Source organism: Monodelphis domestica, chromosome 2, assembly GCF_027887165.1.
Source record: "Monodelphis domestica isolate mMonDom1 chromosome 2, mMonDom1.pri, whole genome shotgun sequence".
Classification (NCBI taxonomy): domain Eukaryota; kingdom Metazoa; phylum Chordata; class Mammalia; order Didelphimorphia; family Didelphidae; genus Monodelphis; species Monodelphis domestica.
This window is the reverse complement of record NC_077228.1, coordinates 331,748,288-331,772,136: the sequence shown is the minus strand read 5'-3', so window position 1 is coordinate 331,772,136 and position 23,849 is coordinate 331,748,288. Positions and strand designations below refer to the sequence as shown.

Here is a 23,849-nt window from a genome sequence, read left to right as displayed (position 1 = left end):
CCTTTGAGGTTGGAAAATATTTTGCATAATTCCTTTGATTCTGCCAATAAACACAGTATAATTATCTTCATTTTACAAATGAAGAAACTGAGACCAAGAGGAGTTAAGTGACTTGCCCAGAGCTGTACACTTTATAAATTCTGAGATAGTATTTGACATACTTCTAGTGCTCCATCCATGATGCATCTATATACTTATCTATCATATTTATCTAACACTCACTAAGGATTGGGGAGGTCTCTCATCTATGACTTTGGCTATAGACTCACATGAATCCGGTTTCAAACTAGCAATATATGATCATGATTCTATTCCTCTAGTTGACTGTCCTCATCTAATCATAAAACTCTGAGGAAAGCTCTCATGCAAAATTTATTTTGGGCTTCCAAAATGTTCCCATCTAGAAAATATACTCAATGAATAATATGGATATCATTATAAGTATTTTAGTTTATTTTCTCAAACCAAAGGAAGTGCTCAGGACAGAGAGAAACTCAAATACATTCCCAAAAGGAGCAGAACAAGCACTGTAAAAGATATCAAATGAATTACACTCATTATACTCTTCCTCCAAAGGAAGAGACCCTTTGTGTCATTGCTGAACTAGTATTCCTTGTCATAGGATGTGAGCAACTTCTGAGGTCTACAATGTCAGGCCAGCCATGGTTTCATTTGGGCTTTCTTGAGTTAGGAACAAATCAAGTGGTTGTCTTCTGCTTTGAGAAGCTCTTCTCCTTCTGGCTTACTGCCATTTAAGATTACCTCCTGGGCAAGAAACATAGTGCTCATAGTGAGTGTGAGTAGCTAGTCATTCCCAACACATTTGCACAGCTGTGGGGACCAAAGACCCTATAAGGAGTTGTTGCATCCCAGCACCACTCGCGCCTTTCAAGAAAAGGACCTTGATAATCTAGTAATAAATATAGGGGCAGCTGGGTAGTTCAGTGGATTGAGAGCCAGGCCTAGAGATGGGAAGGTCCTAAGTTCAAATCTGGGCTCAGACACTTCCCAGCTGTGTGACTCTGAGCAAGTCACTTGACCCCCATTGCCTAGCCCTTACCACTCTTCTGCCTTTTAACCAATACACAGTATTGATTCCAAGACAGAAGGTAATGGTTTATAAAAAAATGGAAAACTACATGGTGGTATTTATAAGGTAGAGTTTGGATTCATTAGAATTTGACACCTATAAGTGCTGGGGGCTTCTGATTCCTTTTTAAATGTGGAAGTACAATTAATTAACTTTATGGAAAGAATAATGCTCTCATCAAAGAATTTATTTGTACATTTATTTGAAAATTTTAAATTGTTTGAAAAATAATTTATTTCATGTTCCTCACATTAAAAATTTACTTTTGAGGCAGGCCTGCGAAGTAGTTGGAGAGCTAGTTTTTACATCAGGAATTTAGGTTCAAATTCTGTTTTTGACAAATACTAATTTTGTAACTCTACACAAGACACTTAAGTTCTCACTTTCTCAAATAACTCTATAAGGCTACATTAATGAATATGTAATTAGTTACATATTTAATAATTAATAAATATGTTAATATTAATATTATGTCGATATGTTAATAAATAAAAATAATAAAATTCAATAAATACTAAGAAATTACTCATCAGGGGTTACCAACATACTGGACAAAAGGGAAAAAAGGGAAATGAGAGTTTTTTAGTTAAAAATATGATTTACTAGGTAATTAATTAAGCTTTGTAACAAAAAAACTTGTGCTTTAGTGAAGACTGACCCACTCTCTGTTTTTGAGCAAGTCCTTTAACCTCTGGGAGAAACAGTTTCTTAAGCAGATGAATAGCATATATATAGTTAGTGCAAGATGAGATATTAGGAGACTGCAAAAGCACATTAAACAAAAGAAAGATTTAAAAATTATAAATTATTAATATATTTTGGGACACTTATCTAAGCATATATACTTTGAAAACCATTTATTAATAATGTATGGGTGCCCTTAGAGACAGCATTTCACATGTAATGACAGTGACACGAGGAAAAAAAAGAAAGAATTCAAGCCAGTAAGCACAGAAAAAGCACAGCTGATTTCTTTTTCAGTAAAACCATCCCACAATTTTGAAAAAAAGACTTTAGCATTCATTTCTATGGGATATGTTTTCGGGCTATTAGCTTTCTCAGAGAAGTCTTCATGTCCTTGTTTCTTAAGCTATAGATGACAGGGTTCAGGGTTGGGGGAACTACTGCATAGAACATAGACAATAATACATCTAGAATTGAATCAGATTGCTGAGATGGCTTTAGATAAACTATGACTGAGGTTGTGATAAAGACCATGAGAACAATTAGGTGGGGGATGCAAGTGGAGAAGGCTTTTGAGCGACCCTCTGTGGTTGGAATCTTCAGCACAGTTGAGAAGATGGGCCCATAAGAGATAGTTATGGAAATAAAGCAGAGAATCCCATAAGCAACACCCATAGCCAAAGTCACATCTACGCCAATGTGTACATCAGAGCAGGAGAGCCTAAGTAATGAAGGGACATCACAAAAAAACTGATGGATCTTGGAATGACAGAAAGGCAAAGTGAATGTCGTAGCTGAGTACAGAGTTCCAAACACAATTCCAAAGAACCAGGAAACAGCTGCCATCTTCACACAAAGTCCCCTGGTCATGATGACTTCATAGTGCAGGGGCTGACAGATGGCCACATAGCGGTCATAGGACATCACTGTGAGGAGAAACAACTCAGATGCTGCAAATAAAATTACTAAAAAGAACTGTAAAACACACCCTATGAAGGAGATAGAACGACTGTTGCTCAGGGAGTTTGTGATAGATTTAGGGAGTGTGGTAGAAATAAAGCAAAGATCTAAAAAGGACAGGTTCTTCAGGAAGAAGTACATGGGAGAGTGAAGGTGTTCATCTAGAGATATGAGGGTGAAGATGACCAAGTTGCCCATCAGAGACATCAGGTAGATCAGCAAGAAGAGTATGGCATGTAAGACCTGCAGCTCCCAAGATTTGGAGAAGCCCATGAGGAGGAATTCAGTCACTAGAGTGAGGTTGGCCATTTTCTGGGAGTTCTTGTGACTGTACAGAGAAAAGAAGCAGGTATCAGATAAGGAGGAGCTCTGGCTATTTGGAGACTGAGTCAGGTCTACTCTGTGAATGTTTATAAATCACAGAGTCTAACTCCTCTTTGGTTTTGCCATTTGCTCAATGATAAGATGAAAGTATTAGATTACTAACCTTATGCCCATGAATTTTTTATTTTTTAAATATATTTTGATACAAATGAATAATATGGAAATATTTTTCATGGTAATACACATATAATCCAGACAGAACTGCTTGTCAAGTCTGGGAGGGGAAAGGGAAGAAGGGAGGGAGACAATATAGATCAGATAACTTCAGAAGACATATGTGGAAATTTGTCATTAAAATAAAAATAAAGACAATTTTAAAACTGCCATGTAAAAAACTAAATATATTTTGAAAACTATATTCCTTTCTATCCCTTAAAAATATCTAGTTTAGGTGAGAGAATGGAGTAAGAGAGCAAGGAAAGTGCAAAGAGATGCAGAGTGAAAAGCTCAAGGTCTTCACTGGAATGCAAAGGAGAAGGATTCTGAAAAAGAATGGAAACCCAGGATAAAGAGGGGAGATGAAGTTGAAGCTGTGGAGTTCCTGGGTCCCTCAGAACTCTGAGGGGCTTCTGGGAGTTAACTGCCAGCCCTGAGGAGCTGTTTGGGGCAATGAGAAAAGTTCCCAACTTCTGGACTACTATTTATTTCTCTGATCCTGCTTGTTGTTCCTTGTGTGGTCCCGATTTTTGAGTCTTGTCTGTTCCTGAATTATTCCAGCCTGTTCCTGATCTTGTTATAAATCTACCTGTCTGAGTCTGAAGAGGAAACCCAGCTTGAACCAGAATTGATTTGATTACTCCATAATTTCTACAGGGAGTAGCCTGCAGACCCTGGTGACCCTTTCACCTGGTCATCATTTTCTATCCAGCCAACTTGATTTACTGACTTTTTATGAAGACTGCTTTGGAGAGGCCATAGATTAGGGAAGCTAGTGCAGGGATTTTGGTGTTATAGCAGAGTCAGGTTAGGGTGTGAGATAGCTTGGAAGATACTGACAAAAGGCTTTTTATAATCCTAGTAATTGGTGAGTGGAGCCTATATTTCTTAAGCTAGGGACCACCTTGTTCCTCTTCCCACACCCAGTCCTTGTTACTTTACTTCATTAAAACAGTTTTTGTGATAACTATACAGCAGTCAGATTGCATTTGGAGGACTGAGGGCTGTCATCTTGCCCTCTGAGCCTGAGAGAAGCAGAGACAACAGACTTCTGCTTTTACTAAGCTTTTTGAGTGGCCAAAGCTACATCTTTCATAGGGAATCTTAGTCTTCTGTCCTGGGTCATTCTTGTGAAGCTTACCACCCCTTCCTTAGAATTGGATATTTAAATACATAAGTTGAAATACATAGATTTCAGAAGAAACCATTCCCACCTCCCAAAGTTATTGTGAGTCTCAAATGAGATAATAATTGTAGGGCTCTTAGAACAGCATCAGGCATATGATATGTGTTTATATAAATGTTAGCTGGTTTTTCATTATCTATTCTTATAACCTTATGAGTTAACATAGAAAGTGATGACTGTAGGACCCTCTACTTTCATTAAAGATATACAGAAACAAGTAAGGGCAAAGACAAAGAAATGACCAATAAGAATGTTTAAATATACTTTTCAACATAAATTTTATTAATTGTACACAAACCTCTGTTCTGGACTATATAGGTCATATAGATGAATTATGTCCAGTTGTAGACTTTATGAACCTTGTAGACTTTTGCTGGGTGGGCAAAAAAAGAGATGCAAAGAATTAGAATACAATTTAAAGGGTGATAAATGCACAAGATCATAGCAAATGAGATGGGAGGGAGGGTTAACTTTTGACACACACGCACACATATACCTTTATGTAGTAAGGTAGGTTTTAGAAAATTGGATTTCCTTAGCCAGAAATATTTTGTTTTTTAAAGCAAATATTCCAGGTACCTTGCTAGCAAATACACAGAAGCAGAAATGGAAAGGTCAAAGTTTGGAAAGACTAATTCTCTACTTTTATTTTCAACATAAAGACCTTTTAAAATTGCAAACAATGAATTTCATAGGTGTGTTTGGGATTAGAAATTTTGTATTTAATAAAATATCCACATTTTCCCAAATCTTACTTTCCATTATCATCTTCTTTGTCTTCCCTGGATCCTCTAGTCCTCACATTCCTGAGTTCTCTCCTTGGCAATCACACCTGCTCTGATTTAACTTTCCTAATTTACTTAACCATTTTGTCTCCTGTTAAATTAATGCAGACCACAACCCACCAAAGTGAACTTGTTTATGCTCCTCAATCCACCTGGTTTCATCCTACATTTGTGCTACTGAATGGAACTGATGAAAGTAAAAAAACTGCACCAACTGGGGTCATTGTAAATTTTAATTCTCTCAATTCAACCAGACAATTCTTTTTTATCTTTTCTTAAGTATATTTTTAAATTACATTCTTCACCTTGTCTTTTCCCTACCTTTTTCTCTTTAAATTTCCCACACCCTTTAAAAAATCAACATCCTTATCAGTCCAGACATCATTTCATACTTAATTTTAAAAAGATATAAACCATTCTTGGTGAGATTTTTATTTTCTGTTTATTGACATCCTTCATTCTCTTCTCCTCTTCCCCTTCTTAATAGAAATGTGAGGCAATGTGTCTAAACAAAAGTGAAACTCTACATATATCCTTGATTCTTTCCTATTCTGTCTTCATTGATTTCATGCATTTCTCTCTAATCATTTCTTATCTACTGATTGCTTCCTTGCTACTTAAAAGGGCATTAAGGTTTTTAACTACTTATCTTTCATCAGGTTTTTTTTTTCATTTCTTATCCTAGAAAACTCTTAGAAACATGTGGTTATACTTTTGGACCTCACTTCCTGGACTCTCATGCTTTCTAACCTGCTACATAATCTCATCAATCACTTGAAATGATGCTTTCTGAAGTCACCAATTTTTTACCTGATTGTTCTGATTTCCTTTCTCCAGACTTACTTTTTGCTTATATGCAATTCTGAAATTCCTTGGTAGTTTCTTTTATAGCCTTTCCTCTCTGGATTTTTTTGACCCTGCCCAAAATTGGTTCTCTTCCTATCTATTTTATGAATCATTTGTGTTTCTCTTTGTTGCTTCATTCTTACTATATGCTTTCTAAGAGTGTTTAGATGTGAAGACTTTGTTACAGGTTTGCGTTTATACTCTTCCTAGATCCTCTTTATAACCAGATCAATTCACATAGGTTTAATTATTTTCTTTATAACTGGCCATACATCTATGTATATTTCCTGACCTGATATCTTTCCTGAGCATAAAATTTGCATCATCAACTGCCTATTGGAAATTCCTTTTGGGCATTTCAAAGTAGATATCTTATAGAAATCTCAAAGTCAGTATATCCAAAGGAGAAAGTATAATCTCTACTAACTCTCTCTCTATCCCATTTCAATAGAATACCTTCTTATGGACAAGGGACATTCTAATTCTTTTAGCCACTCAGATTCAAAACTTACCTGATATTCTTATGAACTCTCTCACCTGCCAGTCATCCAATAAATTTCTACATCTTGTGCTTTCTATGTTCACATCTCATATTGTCTCTTACTTTCATTCACTCAACCACAACCATAGTTCAGTCTCTAATCCTTTTTCAGTAAACTATTCACTTAATAGGTTATTGAGTTTTTTGAATGAGTGTTTTGAACACAGAATGAATGTTTAAAATGTGTTATTGGAAATAGATTTCTACTTTTGGATCTGGAGAAAGCATGAAGAAAGCTATTGATTAAGGAGGCATTTGCAGGGAGGAGAGCCAACTCTGAAGTCTGACTAAATAGCAAGGGAGCAGCATCAGGGATATATATTATTAGAGCATAAAGAAAATAAGGTGCCAAAATTTAAGAGAGAATAAATGGGAAGTAAGATGATGCCCAAAGCCATCTTCACATTCTTTTCAATTTTTCTTACATTTTGCCTTAATTTTTGTACTTGAGACCTCATTTATAGTTAATCAATTTCCCAGAAATACTCTTCTCATTTACATAAATGGTCTTTAACATCTTTGACAATTTCATATTCTTTATAACATAATTTCATAATCTTATGAATTCATAATAATTATAAAATACTTATGCATATATGCTCACATAAGGGAAAATTAAAATTCATACCTTGTTATCTATCCATTCATTTCTTGAGGGGCAGACCATGAGTTCTCTATACATTATCCAAAATACTTAAGTGGAGATTGCATAATTTTTCACAAATGGAATAGATTCCTAGTGCCAATTGTGACATGAAAGGTAACAAAATATTCTAGTGACCCTTCTTCTAATTCCTAAATCCAGTTTGACCCCACAATTTCCTAGATTCACTGCAAATATACTGTGATAGGAAACCTTTATGACTTAACTACAATTTAATTCCTTTCTACCTTGTCTATAGTAGTCAGTATCAGTAAAGAATTAAGTTTCTTAGAGCTCAATGTTTTCTCTGATGCTAAAATACTTGCTAGATACTTGCATCATTTTAGTTTCCTTTAGGGATACAAGTCCTTGACTTTTGGAGCACTCTTTCAGATTGATAGAGTAGGATTCTCCAGAGTGTTCCTCCAGCCATTCAGTGCCCTAAGTCCCAGAATAATTCAGGCACATGAATCTACTGCCAGCTTATTAGTACAACTCCTGGGAGTTGAGTGATACTTTAGGACGTTTGGATATCTTATATCTCATTCTGATAACCATATAAAATCCCAGTGTTGAATTAAATTTATTACTGTTTTTTATTAACCCCACCCAGATTCATATTCTACAGATAAATATAAATTAAGTGCTCACTCTGGCAAAAGAAAACAATCCAAATAACAAAAAGCATACTCTTTAAAGTGTTACAAAAAGCTACACCAAAAGGGGATTATTACTGTCATAGAAGCGTTAATATTTTATAATTTTCAATTTGTTAAGAGAAAGAGACTTCTGGTCAAGAAGGCAGCTTAGAGAGAGCTAAATTTCAGATCTCCAGAAACCCCTTCCTTACCAATCTCAAACTGTATGCTCCTAGGACACCGAAATTTAAAACAAACAACAGGATAGATCCCTGGAACCCTCCTCCTGGACCTGGATCAAAAGGTATGGCCCCCCAAAAGCCAGAACCCGAGATCACTCATATCTAAGGGGTAGGCAGAAGGAAGGTCCCAGGACCCATCCCCCCCCCAACCCAGAGGGCTGAGTCAGAGGCAGCAATGGGAACCTAAGAGCCAGCAAAAGGACCCCAGTGCTGGCTATTCTGAAGGCCACATCCTGAAAACAACCTGAGCCAGTCGCGGGGGCACCCAGACAGCAGGGAAACAGAGAGAGACAGAGGGGCGCCTGTAGGCCCCTGGCTGGATCATTCTGTCTGAGTCTCACAGAAGGTCCCTGCTTCAGGGCATACTCAATCCAACCCAGCTGAGGTTAATCCTATCAGGAGCCCTCAGAGCTCTGGGAAGCCATGGCCCCTCCCTCCTCAGAGTGCAGGGTATTCTAAAACAACACTAACCCTCAGGGCCGGCAAAAGGACCTCAGGGTCAGCTATTCTGAAGGCCACATCTTGAAAACAACCTGAGCCAGTTGTGGGGGTACCCAGACAGCAGGGAAACAGAGAGAGACAGAGGGGAGCCTGTAGCCCCCTGGCTGGATCCTTCCTTCCTAGTCTCAGGGAAGGTCCCTGCTTTAAGATACACTCAATCCAGCCCATCTGAAGTTAATCCTATCAGGAGCCCTCGGAGCTCTGGGAAGCCTTGGCCCCTCCCCCCTCAGAGTGCAGGCCCTGCTGGCCCACAAGGGCTCTGAGATACCTCGCAGACAGTGCCAACCCAGGCTCAGAGCGTGGAAGTAAGGCAACAAAGAAGCATCAGGAGGGAACTGAGAGCAGTAACACCCACGAACAGACAATTTGCCTGAGGCTAAAGCCTCTGAACACCAGACAGAGATAAGAAAAGCTAGACCTCCCCACTCAGATAGAGATGGAAAACTCCACAGAAAAGCCTCAAAACTCCAAGAAAAACAAGAAGAAGGGGGAGACTTTGGACACATTTTATGGAACAAAAAATACAAAATAAAGAGGAGATAGAAGAGGAAACACAAACAAAAGCTGAAACCTTCCAAAGGAAACGGAAACTCTCCACAAACCCATGAAGAATTTGAATTGGAAAGGATCAAAAAGATGGCAGCCTTCTGGGAGGAAAAGTGGGAAATAATGCAAAAGAAATTCATGCATCTACAAAACCAGTTTGACCAAAGTGAAAAGGAAAACCAGGCTTTAAAGGTCAGAATCAGCCAACTGGAAGACAACAAGCATGTAAAAGAGCAAGAATTAAAAAAGCAAAGCCAAAAGACCAAGAAATTAGAAGAGAACATAAAATATCTCACCGACACATAGACTTGGAAAATTGAAGAAGAGACAATTTAAGAATAATAGGACTACCAGAAAAGCCAGAAATAAACAGCAAACTCGACATCGTAATATAAGATATAATCAAAGAAAATTGTCCAGAGATTCTAGAAAAAGGGGGAAATACAAACTTTAAAAGAGTCCATAGAAGACCCTCTACACTAAATCCCCAAAAGGCAACTCCCAGGAATGTAATTGCCAAATTCCAAAGCTTTCAAGCAAAAAAAAAAAATCTTACTAGAAGCCAGAAAAAGACAATTTACATATAAAGGAATGCCAATCAGGGTCACAAAAGACCTTGCAAGTTCCACTCTGAATGACCGTAAGGCATGGAACATGATTTTCAGAATGGCAAGAGAGCTGGGCCCTCAACCAAGAATCAGCTACCCATCAAAACTGACTATATACTTCCAAGGGAAAGTATGGGCATTCAACAAAATAGAATATTTCCAAGTTTTTGCAAAGAAAAGACCAGAGCTCTGTAGAAAGTTCGATATCGAAAAACAAAGAGCATGGAACACTTGAAAAGGTAAATATGATGGAAAGGGAAAAGGAGAAATATGTTAACTTTTTCTTTTATTTAAACTCTCTTCTATAAGGACTATATTTATATCAATCTATGTATATTAATATGTGGGGAAAATGTATTGTGTAAATAGGGGGAAAAGGAAGACCAAATAGAATAATCTTTCTCACACAAAGATTCACATGGAAAGGGGAGGGGAAGGAAACTCCTATAAGAAGGAGAGGAAGAGAGTTTTGACTTAAATCTTACTCTCAGGTAAATCAACTCTGAGAGGGAAGAACATCTAGATCCCTTGGGATCTTGAATTCTATCTTACCCAACAAGGGTAAAGAGAAGGGAAAACAAAGGGGGGTAGGTAGGTAGGGAACATAAAAAAGGGAGGGAAGAAGAGGGGGGATGGGGAGGGAACAAAAGGAGGGGCTAGAAAGGGAAATACATCAAGGGAGGGGACAAGGGGGACTGATTCAAAGTAAATCACTGGACTAAAAGGTAGAGCCGAAGAAGAAAAGGTTAGAATTAGGGAAGGCTATCAAAATGCCAGGGAGTCCACAAATGACAATCATAACTTTGAATGTGAATGGGATGAACTCACCCATAAAACGTAGACGAATAGCAAAATGGATTAGAATCCAAAACCCTACCATATGTTGTCTTCAAGAAACACACATGAGGCGGGTTGACACCCACAAGGTCAGAATTAAAGGATGGAGTAAGACCTTCTGGGCCTCAACTGACAGAAAGAAGGCAGGAGTTGCAATCATGATATCTGATAAAGCCAAAGCAAAAATAGACCTGATCAAAAGGGATAGGGAAGGTAATTATATTCTGTTAAAAGGGACTTTAGATAATGAGGAAATATCACTAATCAACATGTATGCACCAAATAATATAGCACCCAAATTTCTAATGGAGAAACTAGGAGAATTGAAGGAAGAAATAGACAGTAAAACCATATTACAACCATTATTAAATTTAGATAATCAAATCAAAAATAAATAAGAAAGAGGTAAAAGAAGTGATTGAAATATTAGAAAAATTAGAATTAGTAGACATATGGAGAAAAATAAATAGGGACAAAAAGGAATATACCTTCCTCTCAGTACCACATGGCACATTCACAAACATTGACCAGACACTAGGTCACAGAAATATGGCATACAAATGCAGAAAAGCAGAAATAATAAATGCAGCCTTTTCAGATCACAAGGAAATAAAAACAAGGATCCGTAATGGTACATGGAAAACCAAATCAAAAACTAATTGGAAATTAAACAATATGATACTCCAAAATCGTTTAGTTAGAGAAGAAATCATAGAAACAATTAATAATTTCATTGAGGAAAATGACAATGGTGAGACATCCTTTCAAACCTTTTGGGATGCAGCCAAAGCAGTAATCAGAGGTAAATTCATATCCCTGAGTGCATATATTAACAAACTAAGGAGAGCAGAGATCAATCAGTTGGAAATGCAAATAAAAAAAAACTCAAAAGCGATCAAATTAAAACCCCCCAGCAGAAAACCAAACTAGAAATCCTAAAAATTAAGGGAGAAATTAATAAAATTGAAAGTGATAGAACTATTGATTTAATAAATAAGACAAGAAGCTGGTACTTTGAAAAAACAAACAAAATAGACAAAGTACTGGTCAATCTAATTAAAAAAAGGAAAGAAGAAAAGCAAAGTAACAGCATCAATGATGAAAAGGGGGACATCACTTCTTTTTTTTTTTTAAACCCTTACCTTCCATCTTGGAGTCAATACTATGTATTGGCTCCAAGGCAGAAGAGTGGTAAGGGCTAGGCAATGGGGGTCAAGTGACTTGCCCAGGGTCACACAGCTAGGAAGTGGCTGAGGCCGGATTTGAACCTAGGACCTCCCGTCTCTAGGCCTGGTTCTCAATCCACTGAGCTACCCAGCTGCCCCCGGGACATCACTTCTGATGAAGAGGAAATTAAGGCAATCATTAAAAATTACTTTGCCCAAGACTTCCGGTCAAGATGGCAGCTTAGGGAAAGCTGGAGTTCAGATCTCCTGAAACCTTCCTTACCCATCTCAAGCTATAATCACCTAGGGCACTGAAATTCAAAATGAACAACAGGATAGATCTCGGGAACCCTCCTCCTGGACCTGGATCAAAAGGTACACACTCCCCCCCCCCCAAAGCCAGAACTCGAGATCACTCATATCTAAGGGTAGGCAGAGGGAAGGTCCCAGGCCCCACCCACCACCAACCCAGAGTGCTGAGTCAGAGGCAGCAGAGGGAACCTCAGAGCCTCAGGGCTGACTATTCTGAAGGCCACCTCCTGAAAACAACCTGACTCAGTAGAGGGGGCACCCAACACAGACAGCAAGAAAACAGAGAGTGACGGGGGGAGCCTGTAACTCCCTGGCTGGATCCTTCCATCCGAGTCTCAAGGAGGGTCCCTGCCTCAGGGCATACACAATTCACCCCAGCAAAAGTTAATCCTACCAGGAGCCCTCAGAGCTCCTGGAAGCCATGGCCCCTCCCCCCTCAGAGTGCAGGTTCTTCTGGCTGGCTAAGGCATTGAAACAAACACCTCACGGAAAGGGCCAAGCCAGGCTCAGAGCGTGGAAGTGGGGCAGTGGAGAAGCATCAGGAGGGAACTGAGGAGGGCAGTAACATGGAAAGAACAGCAATTCCTGGCTTTCCCGGGAAGACAGAACAACCACCACATAGAACAGACAATCTGCCTGTGGCTAAAACCTCTGAACAGCAGACAGAGATAAGAAAAGCTAGACCTCCCCACTCAGAGATGGAAAACTCCACAGAAAAGCCTCAAAACTCCAAGAAAAACAAGAAGAAGGGGGAAACTTTGGACACATTTTATGGAGCAAAAATACAAAATACAGAGGAGATAGAAGAGGAAACACAAGCAAATACATCGAAACCTTCCAAAGGAAATGGAAACTCTCCACAAACCCATGAAGAATTTGAATTGGAAAGGATCAAAAAGATGGAAGCCTTCTGGGAGGAAAAGTGGGAAATAATGCAAAAGAAATTCATGCATCTACAAAACCAGTTTGACCAAAGTGAAAAGGAAAACCAACTTAGGCAATACAAATTTTCTCCCTACCACCTTCCCCTTTCCTCCCAGATTGAAAAAAATCTTAGATGGTTTTTCCATTGTTGAAATGAAATACAAATTTCCCTATTCCTCATATATCACACATATTAGAAAATAATCTTCAGGGAAATAATTTGAGAGATTGTATGGTTCAACCTGCATTCATACTCTAGTAGTTTTTTCCTCTGGCTGTGGATCCTTACATTACTGAATATAATTTAGTCTTTCAGTGTTAATTATCATTCACTATTTCTCTTACTGTAGATAGTATTCTCCTGGTTCTGCTCACTTTCACTTTGCATCAGTTAATACAAGTCTTTCCAGTTTTTTTTCTGAAATTATCCTTTCATTGCTTGTTATGGTACAATAGAATTCCATTAATAACAATATGCCACAATTTTTCAACCATTCCCAACTTGTGGACTTTCCTTCAATTTCAAATTGTTTTGCCACCACAGAAAGAGTTACTACAAATATTTTTGTTCATGTAAGTCCTTTCTCTTAGTAGTGGTACTTCTGTGCTGCAGGCTGTTTTATACGTGCTTCAAACATTTCCTTGCATTTATTTGTTTTACTTCTAATTTTGATTGCTTTGATTTTGTTTGTACAACCCCTTTTTAATTCATTGTAATCAAAATTGTCTAGTTTACTTCTTATAATATTCATTATACTTTGGTCATAAATTCTTCCTTTGTCTGAGAGATAAACTATTTTTGGTTGGCCTAATTTGTTGGTTGTTATACTTTATTTGTACATTATGTGTCCATTTTGATTTTATCTTTGTATATGGTTTAAGATGGTGATCTATACTTATTTTTTGCCACACTGTTTTCCAGTTTCTCCAGCAGTTTTTGACTCCTCCAAACAGAACGGATCTTTGGTTTTATCAAATACAAGGTTACTATGGCTGTTTACTACTCTGTTGATTACCTAATCTAATCCAATGATCCACTGTTTTTTTTTTCTTAGCAAGTAACAGATTGATTTTGCTTCTTACTGTTTTGTAGTACCATTTGAGATCTGAAATGGCTAGGAGTTTATTCTTCATATTTTTTTCATTAAATCCTTTGATATTCTCACCTTTTTTTTCTTCCAGATGAATTTGATTGTTATTTTGTCTAGCTCTATGAAATAATTTTTGTGAAATTTGATTGGTATGACACTGAATAGGTAATTAATTTGGGCAATATTGCCACTTTTCTTTCACTGGTTTGGCCTACTCATGAGCAGTTAATGTTTTTCCAGTCTTAGATCTGACTTTGTGTCCAAATGTTTTGTAATTTTATTCATATAGATGCTGGTTTTGTTTCGGTATGTACATTCTCCAATTTTCATATTGTCTTCAGTATTTTTAATGGAGTTCATCTATTTGTTTCAAGCTGTGAACTTTGTTGGTGGCATATAGAAATGTTGATCATTTATCATATCATTATTATTATAATTTTGCTAAGGTTGTTTATTGTTTCTATTAGGTTTTTAGTTCTCCGGTGGTTTTTAAGTACAGCATCATGTCATCTTCAAAGAGAGATAACTTTGTTTTCTCATTAATTTTCTTACTTTCTTTTTCTTCTCTCATTGTTACAGCTACAATATTCAGTATAATATTGAATATCAATGGAGATAATGGACATCTTTGCTTCACCCCTGATCTTTCTGGGAATGCTTCTAGCTTATCTCTATTATAGTTCATGCTTGCTGATGGTTTCAGAGAGATTTCACTTATCACTTTGAGTAAACCTCTGTTTAACCAATGTTCTCTAGATTTTTAAAAAAAAATAAAGAATGAGTATTATATTTTATCAAAAGTTTTTTCTTAGTATATTTAGGTAAACACATATTTTCTGTTTGTTTTATTATTGATATAGTTAATTATGCTGATAACTTTCCTAATATTGAACAATCTTTGCATTTCTAGTATAAAACATACCTTGTCATAGCATATTTATATAATTACATGTGTATATATTTATATAATATACATTGTATTTTATTTAAAATTTTACATCAATATTCATTAGACAGATTGGTCTATAGTTTTGTTTCCCTGCTTTTTATCTTTTTTATATGGGGTGCTCAGGGAGGAGTAATATCTTTGGTATGGAGGGCTTGTCATGCCCTCTTAGGGCAGCTCTCCAGCCACTGACCCTCACCTGACACCCAGCTCTCATTTGTGGCTCCTAGTAGCTGCTAGCATTTGGCAGTGGCCACACCCCGGGCAACGGCTTTGACAGGCTGGCTAAACCTTATGAGGGTAGCCATGGGGTCGTCGATCCCTGGTGAACCAGGGCTTTGCTCACCCAGCATGTGAAGCCTGCTTCGGCTGAACAGATGGAAGAAAACAATAAGAAGGTTCAACGGCTGAGATGGCGACGCAGCAAAGCACTGTGGAGTGCTTAGGGCATGATGGAGCACAAAAGACAACATGGCCATCCAATGCAGCTGAGGAAGTCTCCAGGTGTAACGACTTTTCGTGCCACTGGACCCAGGCTTCCAATGCTGAGAGAGTGGGACTGTCTCTGTGCATCGACTTTTCCACTTAAATCTTCATGCACAGGTGTCTTTGTGCACAAAAACACACAAAGACAATAGTCATTCTTGGTTACCGAGAGACTACTACTACTACTACTACTATAGATTTGGTAGAATTCAGTTGTGAATTCATCTGGCCCCTGTATTTTTTTCTTAAGGAATTCATTGATAGTGAGTTCAATTTATTTTTCTGAAGTTGAACTGTTTAAGCATTCTATCCCCTTTTCTGTTAATTTGTACAATTTACATTTCTTTAAATATTCATCATTTTCTTTTAGAGTAACATATTTGAATTTAGTTGGGCAAAGTAATTCCTAATAATTGTTTTTATTTCTTCTTCATTGGTTGCGAATTCATGTTTACATTTTTGTTACTGGTTTGATTTTCTTCTTTCTTTTTAAAAAATCACTGAGGATTGAGGGAGGTCCCTCACATGGGACTTTGATTATAGCTTAAATGAATTAGGCTTCAAACTACAAACATATTATCAGGTTTCTAAACCTCCGGTTGACTGTCCTCATCTCATCATAAAACTGAGGAAATCTCTCACACAAAATTTATGTATGGGTTCCCAAAATGTTCCCTTCTAGAAAATATACTCATTGAACAATATGGATTTCATTATTAGTATTTTTAAAATTTTCTCTACCAGAGAAAGTGCTCATGGCACAGAGGAACTCAAATATGTTCACAAAAAACTAAGCAAAATAAAGACTATAAAATATGAATTATACTCATTATATTCTTTCTCCCAAGGAAAAGACCCCTTGTGTCATTGCTGAACTGGCATTCCCTGTTCATACTAGATTTGGATAATTTTTGAGTTCTACATTGACAGGCCAGTCATGGTATAACTTGGGCTTTTTTGAGCTAAGAAAGAACCAAGTGGTTTTCTTAGGTTCTGAGGAGTCCTCCTCCCTTTGGGCAAGAAATATCATTTGCTCAGGATTTGTAATTTCTAGTATGTGCTAAGGGGAAACCCCCCCACCCCCAAAGAACACTAGTAGGGATTCATTTTTCTCTTTTGTAAGCATATTTTAATGCTGCCACCCAACTGTATTAAATCATTGTCACTAGGGAATGTGGAGAGGAGAAGAAAAGGATCTCTAATAGACCTCCAATCCTTTGAGGAAATAAAAGGATACAATAATATGTCAAATTATTCCAAAGAAGGATCCACAAGGAAGATGGAGCCATTTTGCTCACTGCTCTTAAAGACCACAGGGTGCATAGCTCAATTTGTTTCAGTGGCTAGTCATACTCAACACATCTACACAGTTATTGGACCAGGGAATTGATAAGAAGTTGTTGCACCCTAGCAACATTAATGCTTTTCAAGTAGTGGCACTTGATCATCCAGTAACATATGTGAAAGGATATGGGTATATTTATAAGGTTGAAATTGGATTAATTAGAATATAACATCTCTATGTGTCTGTGGCTTTATGATTCCTTTTTAAATGAGGAAATACAATTAATAGACTTTATGGAAAAATGATGCTTCTCCTCAAGGAATTTATTTGTATATTCATTTGAAAACTTAAAATTATTTATAAATAATTTATTTGAAATTCTTCATATTAAATATTACTTTGATACAGTGTTGTGAGGCAGATGGAGAGCTAATTTTGACATCAGGAAGTTAGGTTCAAATCCTGTTTCTGACAAGTACTAATGTGACTCTATAGAAGACACAAGTTCTCGCTTCCCCATATAACTCTCTAAGAATACATTAACAAAGAGTTTCCTCATTAGAGATTACTTAAAAGCTGGACCAAAGGAAAAGATGCAAACAGAGATTTTTACTTTAAAATTATCTGCTCAATATCATTTACTGGGGAAATAATTTAGCTATGCAACAAAAAACTTGTGCTTTGGTCAAGATTCTAACTCCCACTATCTATGCTTAAGCAAGTCACAAACTGGGAGAAGCAGTTTAATAAGGAGTAAAAGAGCATCTCTTATAGTTAGTATAAGGATGAGGTATGAGGTTGCAAAAGCACTTTAAACAGAAGAAACGTTTTAAAATATGAAATAATAATGAATGAGTGTATGTACTTTGAAAACCATTTATTAATGATGTATGAGTGCCCCAAAAGACAGATTTTCATATCTAATGACATTGGCATGAGGAAACAAAGAAAGAATTCAAGCCAGTTAGCACAGAAAAAGCACAGCTGATTTCTTTTTCAGTAAAGCCATCCTACAATTTTGGGGAAAAAAAGACTTTAGCATTTATCTCTAAGAGATATGTTTTCCAGCTATTAGCTTTCTCAGAGAAGTCTTCATGTCCTTGTTTCTTAAGCTATAGATGACAGGGTTCAGGGTTGGGGGAACTACAGCATAGAACATAGACAACAATAGATCTAGAATTGAGTCAGATTGCTGAGGTGGCTTTAGATAAACTATGACTGCGGTTGTGATAAAGACCATGAGAACAGTGAGGTGGGGGATGCAAGTGGAGAAGGCTTTTGAGCGACCCTCTGTGGTTGGAATCTTCAGCACAGTTGAGAAGATGGGCCCATAAGATATAGTTATGGAAATAAAGCAGAGAATCCCAATAGCAGCAGCAATAGCCATAGTCACATCTACACCAATATGTACATCAGAGCAGGATAGTCTAAGTAATGAAGGGACATCACAAAAAAACTGATGGATCTCCTTCGAATTACAGAAAGGCAAAGTGAATGTACTAGCTGAGTACAGAGTTCCAAACACAATTCCAAAGAACCAGGAAACAGCTGCCATCTTCACACAAAGTCCCCTGGTCATGATGACTTCATAGTGCAGGGGCTGACAGATGGCCACATAGCGGTCATAGGACATCACTGAGAGGAGAAACAACTCAGATCCTGAAAACAAAATGACTAAAAAGAACTGTAAAACACACCCCATGAAGGAGATAGAACGACTGTTGCTCAGGGAGTTTGTGATAGATTTAGGAAGTGTGGTAGAAATAAGGCAAAGATCTAAAAAGGACAGGTTCTTCAGGAAGAAGTACATGGGAGAGTGAAGGTGTTCATCTAGAGATATGAGGGTGAAGATGACCAAGTTGCCCATCAGAGACATCAGGTAGATCAGCAAGAAGAGTATGGCATGTAAGACCTGCAGCTCCCAAGATTTGGCGAAGCCCATGAGGAGGAATCCTGTCACTAGAGTGAGGTTGGCCATTTTCTGGGAGTTCTTGTGACTGTACAGAGAAAAGAAGCAGGTATCAGATAAGGAGCAGCTCTGGCTATATGGAGACTGAGTCAGGTCTACTCTGTGAAAGTTTATAAATCAAAAATTAAAATTCATATATTTGAAAAGAGACCATCTCCACCTTCCAGAGTTATTGTGAGTCTTAAATGAGATTATAATTTTAGGGCTTTTAGAATAGCTCTGGGCACATGGTATGTGTTTTTATAAATGTTAGCTGTTTTTATTATCTATTCTCATAAATTCATGAGTTAACATCAACAGGGATTCCCAGAGGGCCCTCTACTTTCTTTAAAGCCGTACAGAAACAAATCTGTACTTTGTATTCAAGACAAAGGAATTACTAATAAGAATGTTTCAATATACATTTCAACATAAATTTTAATTTTTTGTCTGTTCTATATAAACTTCTGTTTTAGATTATACAGGTTACATAGATAAACAATGTCCAGTTTTAGACCTTATGAACCTTCTAGACTTTTGGGAAGTGATTAAGAAAGAGGTGCAAATAATTAGAAAAAAATTAGAGGGTGATAAATGCATAAGATCATAACAATGAGATGTGAGGGAAAGTTAACTTCTGACAGACACACAAACATATATCTTTATGCAGTAATGTAGGTTTTAGATAATTGGATTTCTTTAGGCAGAAATATTTTGTTTTTTTAAGCAAATATTCCAGGTACCTTGCTAGCAAATACCCAGAAGCAGAAATGGAAAGGTCATGTTTGGAAAAACTAATTCTTTATTTTCTCAACATAAAGACTTTTTAAAAGTACAAATATCGATTTCAATATGTGTGATTAGGATTGGAAATTTGATATCTTATTAAAATATTCACATTTTCCCAAGTCTTGCTCTTCATTATAATCTTTGTCTTCCCTGGGACATCTAGTCCTCACATTCCTCAGTACTCTTCTTGGCAATTACTCCTTCTCTGATTTAACTTTCCTAATTGGGACTCTATACTTAACCAATTTTGTCTCCTGTTAAATTACTGCAGATTACAACCTACTAAAACCACTTTTATTATTTCTCAATCCACCTGCTGTAATCCTCCATTGGTACTACTGATTGGAACTAATGAAAGTAAAATACTGCACTAAGTGGCACCATTGTCAGTTTTAATTATCTATACTGGACAAGGCAGTCCTTTTTATCCTCATTTAAATTTATTTTCTAATCACATTCTTCACCTTGTCTTTCCCCTAATTCATCTATTCTCTTTAAAATTTCCATACCTTTTAAAAAGAAATCAACATTCTCACAAGTCAGGATTTCATTTCATACTTAATTAAAAATCAGAGACCATTCTTGGTGAAATTCTTCTTTTCCACTCACAATTTTTTGACATCCTCCATTCTCTTCTCTTCTCCTCGTTGGAAATGTGAAGTGACATGTATACAGACAAAAGTGAAACTCTACATATATCCTTGATTCTTTCCCATTGTCTTCATTGATTTCATGCTTTTCTCTCTAAACATTTCCTATCTACTGGTTCCTTCCCTGCTACTTATAATCACATCTAAATTTTCCCCATTCTTAAAAAATCCTCATTATACATTAAAAATTTTGACTACTTATCTTTCCATGCCTCTCTTTCCTTTTCTTAAATTAGAACACTCTTAGGGAAATGTTCTTAATACTTTTGGACCCCACTTCTTGTACCTTCATACTTTCAGATCACTTTCTAACCTGCTATATATAACCTCAGCAGTTACTTGAAATAAGGCTTTCCCAATTCATCAATTTTTAAATTAATAGATCTGATTTCCTTTTCTCCAGACTTACTCTTCTTGATTTCTGTGCAATATTTGAAATTGCTTGGTACCTTCTTTTATAGTCTTTTGTGTCTAAATTTTCCTGACTCTGCCTATTATTGGTTCTCTTCCTACCCATTTTGTGACTCATTCTTAATTTCTCTTTGCTGGTTCATCATTACAATATGCTTTCTAACTATGAGCAGATGCCAAGGTTTTATTGAAGGCTCTCTTTTATGCTTTTCTTAGATCTTCTTCATGATCAGATTAATTCACATAGGTTTATTTTCTTCCTGATGATCGGTTATATGTGTACATATATGTAAATATATATATTATTTCCTGATCTAGTATCTTTCATGAGCACCAAATTTGCATCATCAACTGCCTATTGGAAATTCCTATTTGGCATTTCAAAGTATATAGAAATTTCAAACTTAATATAACCAAAAGAGAAATTATAATCTCTTAGCTTTCTCCATACCATTTCAAAGGATTCCTTTGCTTTTGGACTTCCTTCCTTCTAACAATATGGCATTCTAATTCTTTCAGGCACCCAGATTTGGGATTTTACTGATATTCTTGTTACCTCACTCACCTACCAGAATCATCCAATAAATTTCTACATCTTGTAGTTTCTATTTCCACAACTCACATTATCTTTGCTTCTTTCATTCACTCAACCACCACTATAGTTCATTTTCTGATTCTCTGATAGTAGACTATTCCATAACTTCCTAATTTGTTATTGATTTTTTGAATAATTTGAACACTGAATGAGTGTTGTGAATGTTATTGAAAATGGATGCTTCATTTTGAAATTGGGGAGAGTATGAAGAAAAGTTAATGGGTGAGGTGGCATTTGCAGAGAGGAGAGCCAACTTTGAAATCTGACTGGTCAGAAAGTGAGTAGCATGAGAGAGTTATATTATTAGAGCACGGAGAAGAGCAGGTGTCAAAATTTAGGAGAGAATAAGATGGAAATAAGAAGATGCCTAAAGCAATCTTAATTTTGTTTTCTATTTCTCTTATACTTTGCCTTCATTTTTGTACCTGAGATCTTATTTACAGTCACACAAACAATTTGTCAGAAATACTCTCTACATTTACTTAGTCTTTCATATGTATGATAATTTCAGATTAATGATGACATAACTTTTATAATCTTATAAAATTATATTAATTATAAAAACACTGATGCATATATGATTATATAAGAGAAAATTGAAATTCATACCTTATAATCCATTTATTTCTTCATCCCATTGCTTAAGAGTTAGACAATGAGATCTCCATATATTATCCATGATGCTTATGTGGAGAAAGCATATTTTTTTCACAAAAGGAATAGATGCATTCCCATTTGTAACATGAAAGATAATAAAAAATTCTGCTGACCCTTATTCTAATTCCCGAGCCCACTATGATCCCACCATTTCTTAGACTCATAGCAAGTATACTGAGGTATGAAGCCTTTATGCCTTCTTAGCTAAGTTTCAATACCTTTCTACTTCATCTATAGCATTTAGTATCTGTAAAGAATCAAGTTTCTTAGAGCTCAATGTTTTCTCTGATGCTAAAATACTTGCTAGATGCTTGCATCATTTTAGTTTCCTTTAGGGATACAAGTCCTTGACTTTTTGAGCACCCTTTCAGGTTGATAGAATAGGCATTCTCCAGAGTGTTTCTACAGCCACTTAGTGCCCTAAATCCCAGAATAGTTCAGGAACAAGATTCTATTGCTAGCTTATTATTACAGCTCCTGGGAGTTGAGCAATACTTTGGGACTCTTAAATCTGATATCTTATTCTGACAATCATATAAAATCCCAGTATTGAATTAAATTTGTTACTTATTTTTATTTTTTAAATACCCATGGTTCATGTTGTGCAGATAAATATAAATTAACTGTTCACCCTGGCAAAAGAAAACAATCCCAATAACAAAAATCATACCCCTTTAAGTGTTTGGAAAAGCAACCAAGAAAATAGTTCATTACTGATATACAATCATTAATTTTTTAAATTAAATTTTTATTTTTTAAACATTATTTTATTTGGTTATTTTTAAACATTATTAATTGGAAACAAAGGTAATTTTCTTTTCCTCCCCCCTTCCCACTACCCCTCCCTTAGACAACGTGAGATTCCACTGGGTATCACATGTGTTCTTGATTGGAACCCATTTCCATGTTGTTGGTATTTGCATTAGGGTGTTCATTTAGAGTCTCTCCTAAATCATGTCCACTTAGCTCCTGTAGTCAAGCTGTTGCTTTTCCTCGGTGTTTTTAATCCTACAGTTTGTCCTCTGCTTGTGGATAGTGTTTTTTCTCCTAGATCCCTGCAGAATGTTTAGGGACATTGTATCAACACTAATGGAGAAGTCCATTATGATCGATTGTACCATGGTGTTTCAGTCTCGGTGTACAATGTTTTCCTGGTTCTGCTTCTTTCGCTCTGCATCACTTCCTAGAAGTTGTTCCAGTCTCCATGGAATTCTTCCACTTTATTATTCCTTTTAGCACAATAGTATTCCATCACCACTATATACCACACTTTGTTCAGCCATTCCCCAATTAAAGGGCATCCTCTCATTTTCCAATTTTTGGCCATCACAAATAGCACCGCTATGAATATTCTTGTACAAGTCTTTTTCCTTATTATCTCATTGGGGTACAAAATCAGCAGTGCTATGGCTGGATCAAAGGGCAGACAGCCTTTTATCACCCTTTGGGCATAGTTGTAGATTGATCACCAGAATTCACCAACAATGAATTAATGTCCCAACTTTGCCACATCCCCTCCAGCATTCATTACTTTCCTTTGATGTCATGTTAGCCAATCTGCTAGGTGTGAGGTGATACCTCAAAGTTGTTTTGATTTGCATCTCTCTGATTATCAGAGATTTAGAGCACTTTTTCATGTGCTTATTAATAGTTTTGATTTCTTTGACTGAAAACTGCCTGTTCATGTCCCTTGCTCATTTATCAATTGGAGAATGGCTTGATTTTTTGTACAATTGATTTAACTCTTTATAGTAGTAGTCTCTTGGAAACCAAGGATGATGATTGTCTTTGTGCACTTTCATCTGTGATGTAGATGAGTGTGCACAAAAACACTTGTGCATGAAGGAGATTTAAGTGGAAAAGTCGATGCACACAGACAGTCCCACTCTCTCGGCGTTGGAAGCCTGGATCCATTGGGAAGAAAAATCGTTACATCTGGAGA

General features: G+C 36.7%; 2 protein-coding genes across 2 annotated transcripts; both read right to left on the bottom strand.

Moving 5' to 3' along the window:
* Positions 1 to 2,116: 2,116 nt before the first annotated feature.
* On the bottom strand, positions 2,117 to 3,043 carry LOC100022818 (olfactory receptor 14A2-like). Its single transcript, XM_007485196.2, has one exon. The coding sequence runs from the start codon at positions 3,041 to 3,043 to the stop codon at positions 2,117 to 2,119; it is 927 nt and encodes a 308-aa protein (XP_007485258.2).
* A 14,862-nt stretch (positions 3,044 to 17,905) lies between these two features.
* LOC100022789 (olfactory receptor 14A2-like) lies at positions 17,906 to 18,835 on the bottom strand. The gene has a single exon (XM_001374489.5). The coding sequence runs from the start codon at positions 18,833 to 18,835 to the stop codon at positions 17,906 to 17,908; it is 930 nt and encodes a 309-aa protein (XP_001374526.3).
* Between the last annotated feature and the right edge of the window lie 5,014 nt (positions 18,836 to 23,849).